The sequence below is a fragment of the Coturnix japonica genome, chromosome 18 (genome assembly GCF_054131305.1).
Source record: "Coturnix japonica strain WE chromosome 18, WE-NBRP24, whole genome shotgun sequence".
NCBI lineage: Eukaryota > Metazoa > Chordata > Aves > Galliformes > Phasianidae > Coturnix > Coturnix japonica.
Window position 1 is genome coordinate 12,608,086 of NC_140680.1, and position 9,848 is coordinate 12,617,933.

Here is a 9,848-nt window from a genome sequence, read left to right on the forward strand (position 1 = left end):
GAAGTACATTTACATATATACAATGCTGCTGGGATTGGATTTAGGCTTAGCTGCTTTACCAGGCAGCGCATTTGTATTTTTTGGTTGTATATCTAGCATCTTAAAAGAGTAATGTGAATATTTAAGGTCCGTAATAAATCCTTTTGTGTTACCTTCAGGTAATGCATTCTCTATTTACCTTTGCTGGATGCTGATCCTCCCAGGTTAGCCAGGGACAGGAGGTTTAGCTTCATCCAAACTGGGGTTAGAGAGCTGCCCTGGGTGGCACTGGGACGTCTAGGATGGGGCTGGTGCTCAGTTCATCACTGCATAGGTCAGACCGTGTGGTCAAGGACCCTCAGAGTCACCTTCCAGGCTTGTAAGCTTGGCTTCTGAAGCTTCTTATCCTGTGGCTGAAAGCTGTATATCCCCTCCCAGGGAAGAAATGCCATCTTCTTGAAAGCTGCGTGATAATTTAATTTAATCCTTTTTGTGTTCAAGGAGCAAGTGTCACCATAAAGCTGCTAACATCCTGTCCCTTGAGTTTCTTGATGATTGCAGCTGTGTATCACATCAGAGTACTGCAGTTCCCTAGGGTTAAACATTAATTACAATTATTGAGAGGGGATGATCATCCCTGAGCCCCGCTTTCGCCTCTTTCACCCTCTTTAGGTGGACAGGGCATGCTGCGTGTTACTTGTGCAGATGCTTGCATCAAATAGAACTTGTTTGCTTACAGGAAAGCATTAGTTATTACTTATAGAAAGGCATTAGGTTTTCCTGAAGAAGGACAAGCCTTTAAAGCCCTGCATTTGTTGTTTACAAAAGGAGACGTGTCATTTGCAGGCTGGGGCAATTCTTGATGATTTATGGGTAGCACTTGATTTGATCACGGGCTTCTCTTTCTTCTCAGTTATATAAGTTGATGTGGAGAGAACTATTGCCATCCTGCAGATAATCAATGACCATTCTTGGTCCTAAAATCCACTGATCTGAGCTTCCCTCAGGGAAATTGATGTCACTTCCAGAATGTCAGCTGATGGAGACTGTGCTTGCAATGATAAAGCTGTGCGTGTGAAATGATAACTTAGAAGAGCCCATGCATATGTTTGTTTAATAAATATGAATGTAGGATCTACCAGATCTGCTACAAGGTCAGCAATGTTCTGGTCCTGTGTTCTTCCTCTAGTTATTATCTATACCTGATGATTTAAAGTGTTTTAAAAGTTTTCTTGTAGGGATGGGGAGCGATACCTTCCCAGGCTGTCCTTCAATTAGCAATGAGAGGCAGAACACCCACCCCACACATGCAAGACTGTGCCCATTTTTGCATGCTTTCTGGAGTGACTGATGCCTATAGACAGGTGTGTGCAAAATGGTCTGCAATGGTGTAGTGGGCTCTACTAGCTTCCTGAGGCAGAAGTACCTTCTCTTCGGAGAATGCCCACTGCATAGATTTTGCATCACTTCCCCTGCTTTCTGGATGCACTTAGATGTCCTGTGTATATAATTAACCTCTCTGCTGCTCTGGCAGACACTTTTATTGAGCTGCCCATCATGGCTCGTAAGTATTTTCCTCGGAGGATTGGGCAGGTTCAGAGGGCAGAGAGCTGGAAGAAGCGTGCACGAGGCTGAGTAACTCTTGGCAGTTATAGATGCAGCTTCCCTGATTTACAGCCTGGGCTGGGAGCAAGAATGTGCATTTGGGTCAAGAGGTGTCTCTGTGGTCAGCAGGCCTGGCCATAAATCCTGGGTGCTGAGCATCAGGATGCATATGACAGATCTGTCCTGGTAATGCCCATAAAGTGCACGAGCGTGGCTGGGTCTGGCTTTCAGTGGCCTCAGCACTCAGATTGGCTGTGCTGTGAGGGGTGGTTTCCCCTACAGCACTGATGGAACTGTACATGCTGCACCTGCCTCACTTGCCCTGCTCCCTGACCTACCTTTAGAAGGTGCGTATGGACACAGAGAGGTGGGAGTGCTAAAAGCTGCTATTTTAGCATGGCCCTGCCTTACCTTCCTCCACTCAGGCTTTTCTAATCCACGTTAAATGAGTCTGGAGGCTCTGAGTGTAACATATCTGTTTAGCTTGGGGCTGGGCTGGTGCAAAAGCATTGAAGTAATGTGCTTCCTGAGATCACGCTCTGCTATGTTCATGCTGTGTGCACAGCTCCAGTGTCTTACAGAGGGTATTGGGGATGCTGGGTGCCTTTGGTCCTCACCTGGGGATGGCTCTTTGTGGCTCCTTGGGGCTGCTGAGCCACACACCTCCTGAAAACTTCAGCATTGCATGCTGTCACTGCTCTGAAATGCAGACAACCAAGGGCAGGATTTCTTCTGCAGAGTGTGCAGTGTGTGAATATAACAGTGCCAGCATTAGAGGGAAATTCTCAGCAGTCCTTTGAAATAATTGCTGTGCTCTGCGGGGGTACCTCTCACCTGGGGGTGGTGTGAGAACCCAGCACAGCGCTTGGGAAATGCCTGGCTGTGTGCGGAGGAGGAGGGAGGGATGCAGAAATGGCCCATTTTCAGGGTTTTTCCTTGCAGAATGCTGGGTGCACATGCCATTTGGAAACCTTAGGCAGGGGGGTTATCCTGATCTCAATTGTAAGGCTGAGTCTTACCCAGCAGGCTCTCCCAGGCTGTACCAGAGGTGCTCCACATGGTTTGCTGTTTGTTCCTAACCGCAGCCCATTGCTGTGCATTTGGTCACCGCAGCCTTATCCAGGAGCTCCTGATGTCAGCATGGCTTGGAGGGGAGGGGAAGTGCTTGAACATAAGCTTAGCTAACAGCAGCTTAACACGGCATTACTGGTGGGGCTTAATTTGTGCCCTGATCTTTGTGAACAGAGAAACCTTTCAGCTGTGGAGGCATCTCTCCCCGTGCAGCGTCGTTATCCGCGCCGTTTGTGCAAGCTTATTGTTGCTGTAAAAGCCGAGGAAGTTTGGATTTGCCGGTGCCCACTGAGCAAGATTTGTGAAGCATAAATGAGAAAACCTGCGCTGGCCTCCCTTTCCCATAAAAAGCTGCTCAGGTGGCTTAGTGCTGTGGGCTAATGGGGAGGAGGAGGAGGTGGCTGTGCACCTGCTAGTGCTTTAGCTGGGGCTGGTGGCAGAACTGCCATGAGGTCCCCCTAGAAGCAAGCTGTTAGTGGCAGCAGTGCCACAACAACAAAGGGCCCTTTGATCCTTTCCATTTGGAGAACTTAAAACAAGAAAGCAAAACTACAATAAGACCAAGTTGGGTCATAAAAAGGAAAGCAGGGAGAAGGAGCACCAAAGTGTGCCGGAGTGTAATTGCAGAAGCAGCAAATGCTTTGGCACTTAATTCTGCTTTAGTGTCAGTTCAGTGTTTCGTGTTTAATACTGGAGAGACTGTCGCCAAATGCTCTGCACAAACAATCCAGTGCTGCTCAGTATGTTTGTGGTACTTGGAGAGGCCCTGGCTCAAAGGTACCTCCCTGAGCAATGCTGCCTTCCGCTGCCCATGGGCTGCAAGTCCAGGTTTTATGAGCAGCTCCGTGGCAGAGATGGCCTTTCCTGGCTCTATGGTGACTGCTGCTGCTCAAGCTCTGTGTGGTACAGGGATTATATTTGCTGCAGCTTTCTGCCTTGGTGCTGGCAATGCCCCCAGGCAATCTGAGCTGCTCGCAGCAGTCAGTCACCAGGGTACTCTGTTGAAGCCTCTGCTGCCCTCCTGCTCACTTCTTTGCAGGTCTGGGTGATGCTTGAGAGCTGTCTGTCTGCAGAACCCATTTGAGGTTGGGTATTTTATAGGTTTGTCATGAGGCTGGCTAATAGGTGCCATATCTAACAGCTATTAGGGATGAATTAAAAACAAACAAACAAACAAACAAAAAAAAAAAACAACAAAAAAGCTCTGAATGGTTTCTCTGGCAAGAACTGAGGTTGCAGGAAAGCCATTTGTCTTCTCTTTCCAGCACTGAGTGTGGTTGTTGGTGCCAGACTGAGGTTCTGTCCCTCAGCCCTTCCTGCTGCACTCAATGGTCATGGCCAGCTCCTGGAGGCAGCGGGCAGCAGGCAGACCTGGCTGAGAGCAGGAAAGGGCTGCTGCACACCACTCTGCTTTCAGAGCCAAAAGAAGGAAGTCTTCATAAGCTGTTACGTAGTATTGGGCTTTGCTCTTTAAAACTTAATTTACTTGCCTAATTGCCTGCAGCCTCAGCTCCCCCCAGCTGCAGAGGTGGATGGGACAGAGCACTGAGCACCCGCTGCTGAGCACACACTGCTGTTGGCTGGGAGGTGTCTGGTGATTGTGGATGTACTCCTTATGAAGGTGAAGCTTTTATGTGTGCCACCAAAAGCTGACACTCTCAGGATGTGCTGGACCAATTCAGCCTGCATCTGCTTTCCTCAGACCCTGTCTTGTGCCTATGGGCTGCAGAACAGGAGCAGCACTGGCTGCTCTGTGAGGTGCATCCCATCTGCTAAGTATGCATGAAATGCACCTGGCAGCATCTCCCTGCTGACATTGCAGGAGTGGATGCAACCCCATCTTGGTGGCATATGTTGTTGGGACTCCAGAGAAGGGCAGGCAGCCTGCTTATTAGCCAGTACCTTCACCTGAAAGCCTCTGGTGCTCAGCAAAAGCCTTTTCCATTAATCTCTGCAGTGCAGAACAGAGGTGATAGGGAGGCAGACCCAGAAAGTGAGTATTCTGCTGCTGTTTGAGCAGGGACACAATGAAGCGATGGGCACCTGATGAAAACAAGGTGACAAGAAATACCGAGAGCCCTTGTAGATTGTTTCTTGCCCTAATTGTGGGTCCAGCTCTTCATGGTGTAGGTAGTGTGTGAGTGATTTATGTCCTATTGGGGATTATAAGAGATGCTGTAAAATCGTCTTGTAAGTATCTGAAAATCATTTGTCTGTCTCAGGCGTGCCTTAGCACGTACAGGAATGTTCTGTTTGGGGAAGAGCGAGCTCCTTATCCTCGTTTATCTCGAAGTACTTGTAAATGTTGCTGTAATTTCATGTTATCAAATCATTCGGCTCTTCCTCTTCCAAAACGAAATTATTTTATCTCATGCACTTTGTTTACTTCAAATTAGCCCTGAGGTTGGCCTCGAGTTGCACCTTGTTATTCCTACACCTCCCGTCTCTGTCTTAGGCACTGCTGGCAAATTTGAAGGTAGAAGTAAATACTTTTTTATTATGAGTAGAATAACTTCCCCCTCCTACACACACGTTTTCTTTTAATTCCAGTCTTCGTTTTCCATGAGAAACTGACATTGCAGGGCAAGCAGAAACCTCCCAAATTGCATGAAAACGCCTCAATTCTCCTAGCAACAAGGTCAGGGCTCAATGCCAGGGCCTTTCTATGAGCGCAGGGGAAACGGCCGCTCCAATTACCTGCTGCCCTGCAGTACAGATTTGGTCGCTTCATCAGCACCTGGGCTTGGGTGGATTTGAAAGCCAGCCATGGTATTGTTTAAAAGTTCTCCATTCATTGGTGAAAGGTTTGTAGTGGGCTGAGCCCTGAGAAACCCGGGGCTGGTTTTATGGCTTCGCATTGAAACCTGGTGGAACCCTGTGGTGTCAACTGATTTCCTCTTCCCCGCTCATGTGGCTTTGATCAAACCCAGGACTTGGAGAATGACCCCCCCAGGACCTGAAACCCTGCGCTTCGCCCACCTCTGCCATTCATTAAAGCATTTTCAGGCCTTGCATTGTAGATGATCAAATTCGGACCTTTGTGCCTGGTGTGGGGTGAAGCTTGCCAGTTGTATGGCCGAGCTCAGCCCCGTTGGGGTGTGCAGTCCAGATCAGTTGTTTGCACAGAATGAAGTCATCCAGCACCTTCTCTCACACCTGCCTGGTACTGCCTTGCTCTGTTGTGTGCTTTTAATGAGGCTGACATGTGGTAACGAAGCCTCTTCAGCAGGATGGGGCTCTAATAGCTTTCGGGTTGGTGTACCCCAGGCTGTGTCACTGTGCATTGGGAACAGCTCCAGCATACAGCCCTGCTGCAGCCCAGTGGGCTCCTCACCCCAACTCCTGCAGCTGTGGTGCTGTCCTGCTCAGTGCTGCCTTGATGTCGCTGTAGATGTGATGGAGACGTGGCCACAGGAGCTGATACTGCTGTGTTTGTGCAGGACGGGGAGAGTTTGATAGCCAGCATGGGCTTGCAGCTCTCAAAAACCTGAATGTGACTTCACTGGGGAGTTGGATTGGACTGATGCCATGCACCCAGGCCTGGCTCTGGCAGGGACTCTCCATGCCGAGCCAAACCTTTCCTGCCAAAGTCTCAAACCAGTGAGTGCTTTGAGTCTGGATGCTGCCACACTGGCTGTGGCAGTGATGGGGAGGAGGCTTGCACTGTGTCTGAACAGCAGTCCTGGTGGGACAGGCATTTTGCCCAGGGGTGCTCTGGGAACAGGAGGTCTGACCTCCAGTTCTACATTTAACTCTGGCTCCCCCTGCAAAGAGGAAAGCCATCGGGGGATGTGTTCTCCTCAGTCAGTTCCTTAAGCTTTGATTGTCTACTCTTAGACTGAGATGGATAGGGGAAGGCTGATGCCCACTAGAAAGGAAACCCTCTTCCAAACCTTGGAAGAGCAGATATATATATATGTATATATATATATATATGTGTGTGTGTGTGTATGTATGTATATCTGTATGTATCATCTTATGTATCATCCCCTTTGGCAGTGGACTTAGTCCCCAAGCTGTGCTGGCTCTGGGTTTGGGAGGCGTGTGGGATGTTGACCCATCCTGGAGGAACTGCTTGGCATAGGGACTATCCTCTGTGCTGCCACACTGCCAGGGCTGGCTTCCACCTAACTGGGGGTCCAAGTGGGGGTTGGGAACACAACTTGTGCCTGCAGCCCCAGCCATCCACCCTGGGAGCTCCAGACATAGCTTATCTGCTCACTGCCGTGCATGGGATGCAGCAGGAACATCTAATTTTATAGGGTATTTTTGAAAATATATGAAAAATGAGCAGTAGAAGTAGAAATGTTGTCATTTGGGCTACATGAAGTGCTGTTTTTTCCTGATAAGTATGAGGTTTCCATGGAACAAGTTCAATTTGTCCTGCTTTCTAATGGAAAACATGAAGCAGCATGTCCTGCGGTGCTTGCAGGTGAAGGAGCTGGATGGGACTCACCACTGTCTGTGAGAAATCTCTCTGCCCTTGGGTAGAAGTGTTCAGAAAGATGGTGAACTGACGTTGGTTATGTTTTGGTCTTGCAAAGTCATTTCTATTGCAGCTGATGGTATGTTACTGCTCCTGTTAGCGATGTTTGAACCAAAACCAGTGTTCAGATGACTTTATTTATGCTAGGTTGGGTTATGGACACTTAGATTGCATTTGGATAATGATTACTATTTTGGTGTTTGTTTCTTTCCTTTTTCAGCCTGATGGCACCAGCAAGGAGTGTGTCTTCATTGAGAAGGTCCTAGAAAACAACTACACGGCGCTGATGTCAGCAAAGTATTCAGGCTGGTATGTTGGATTCACCAAAAAAGGGAGGCCACGGAAAGGGCCCAAGACCCGGGAAAACCAGCAAGACGTACATTTTATGAAGAGGTACCCAAAGGGGCAAGTGGAGATACAGAAACCTTTCAAGTACACAACAGTCACCAAGAGGACTAAGAGAATACGACCCACCAACCCCAGTTAAAAGTAGATGAAACAGTGTCATGATAATAAACCACAAAAAAAAAAAAAAACCTAACAAAAAAATAACAAAAAAACAAACAAACAAAAAAAAAACAACAAAAAAAAACTGCACCAGAGGAATATTTTTACATTAAAGATAAGGAAGAAGCTCTATTTTTGTACATTGTGTTTAAAAAAATAAAAATAAAAAATAATAAAAAAAAACGAATAAAAGACTAGATGGCAAACGCTGGGGAAAAGCTGTTAGGGATTTATTGTGACTTGAAAAACGAAATGAACTGCTCTATTTAAATTGACTTCTCGTTGTTGATGACACACAGGTGCTTATTTCTCTTTTTGGAAAGGACAACTTTTCAAGCATATCCCCAGAGGGAAAAAAAGAAAAACAAGACAAAAAAATAAAAAAAAAAAAAGAAAGAAATAAAAAGAAAAAAAAAACAACAAAAAAAGAGTAATTATTAAAAATAAATAAATAAAGCCAAAGAAAACCAAAGTTCTTTCCCAAAGTTACTGAGACCCTGCCCTGAAACTTGCCAGTTTTGCAGTAATCTATTTATTGTCTGCTGCAAGCTGGACTGAGACAAGATGGTGTGTGCCGCAGTGATTGAGTTTGCGTGGAGTTCTCGACGCATCGATCTTCTGTAACCTTTCTGACGACATAAGGTGTCACGGCTCCGTGATCCTGCATTGCGCTCAGTTCTGGAGAATGCTGCTAACTACATTCAAGTGACTACAAAATGACCTAGTACACCAATGATAAGGGAATATTTTAAAACCAGCTATATTATATATATTATATATATATAAGCTATTTATTTCACCTCTCTGTATATTGCAGTTCCATGAACCAAGTATTACTGCCTCAACAATTAAAAAAAAAATTATTTAAAACACATGTATATATTTTTGCTGTTCATGCTTAATTCCCCCTTGCTGAATAGTGTTGTTTTAGTGGCTGTTTATCTTTGATGTGAGGACTGCACGGTGTCTTTGGGATGGTTTCCCTGCTATAAACATTATTGCCGGTTCTGCAGTTCTGCTTTTTCCTCAGTACTGTCTTCTTTCTTCTCCCTCATTGCTCCCAAAGGGGAGGAAACCTTTGTGGGGTGATGGGTTGAGAGTGGGGAAACATGTGCTAGAGTTTTTCGAGAGCGGGACTTAAACTTGATACTTTTCAGCCCACTAAATGTTTCCTAAAGCTATGGCCAAGGAAAAGGTAAACTGGAAAATTAGCATATGACTCAATTAACACGTACTTACTCGTGGCTTATGTTTCCTTTGCTGGAGCTCTGGAGAGGTGCTATTGGTTTCCATGGAGTCGACGGGATTCAATATTTGAAGACTCATCCTAATCCCAACTAGCCCCCAGGCCACCCTTTGCCCCTCCTTGCCCTGCACGTTTCTCCCCACCTCTGGGTGCTCTGCTCCTCAGTGCAGCCCATTCTCTTCATGAGACTTCAGCAGAGATTTGGGTGATGTAAAGCCATGTGTAAGCACAAAGCGCTCATCTGTGCTTGCAGGCAGCATGTTCTGACCTTCCTGGTGGAGCCAGTAAGGCAGCATTGAGTTGAGAGTGGCAAAAAGAAGGAATACAAAGTGATTGACCTCAAATTATAGCTGAAATGACATCCAAGCACCATTAAGGAAATGCTCGCTTGCCTTCCTGCATGCGCACGTGGCTCTGCTCCCTGATTCCAGCCAGGGCTTGGGATGCTGAGAGTCACTCAGAAAGCTTTTTCTTGTTAATCAGAACGGCTCTCCCAAGAACAAGCTTTCTCATGATAACTTTGAGAGCTGCAGCCAAACCCTGCAGATCAAAGCCGTTTGGGAGATGGTGCAGATAAGCATGCAAACTTGAGGATGCTTATCTGAAACAAATCTCCAAACTTTGCAAGCTCAGAGAAAAATGAGCAATGCTGAGCGGGGTCACTCCACGCTGCTTGATGGAAAGCCAGGCAGCCCTGCAGGTGGTGCCTTATCTTCAGCCAGCATGGGCATCTGCTGGGCAGCCCATCTCCATCCTGAGTGCATGGGAGCAGCCTGCAGCTGGACCTCGCGGGATGGCAGCGTGGTGGTGGATATGGCTGGTGGGTGCTGGAGGGCTTTGCCAGCTCAGCTCTGCCTTCAGATTGATGCGTGTGGGAGAGATTTGGGGAGAGTTCAGAGGAGCACTGGGGGTGGGCGACTGGGAGTGGTTGTGGATTGATGTGTGAGCAGCTCT

At 47.1% G+C, this 9,848-nt stretch overlaps 1 protein-coding gene across 3 annotated transcripts in view; it reads left to right on the forward strand.

Moving 5' to 3' along the window:
- FGF18 (fibroblast growth factor 18) overlaps positions 1 to 8,522 on the forward strand; it is a 69,657-nt gene extending 61,135 nt beyond the window's left edge. For all 3 annotated transcript variants that reach the window (XM_085518949.1, XM_085518948.1, XM_085518947.1), the window contains one exon: positions 7,362 to 8,522. In XM_085518949.1, coding sequence (XP_085375075.1) covers positions 7,362 to 7,628 — 267 coding nt within the window. In that variant the 3' untranslated portion in view covers positions 7,629 to 8,522. The remainder of the gene's footprint in view (positions 1 to 7,361) is intronic.
- Positions 8,523 to 9,848: the final 1,326 nt, after the last annotated feature.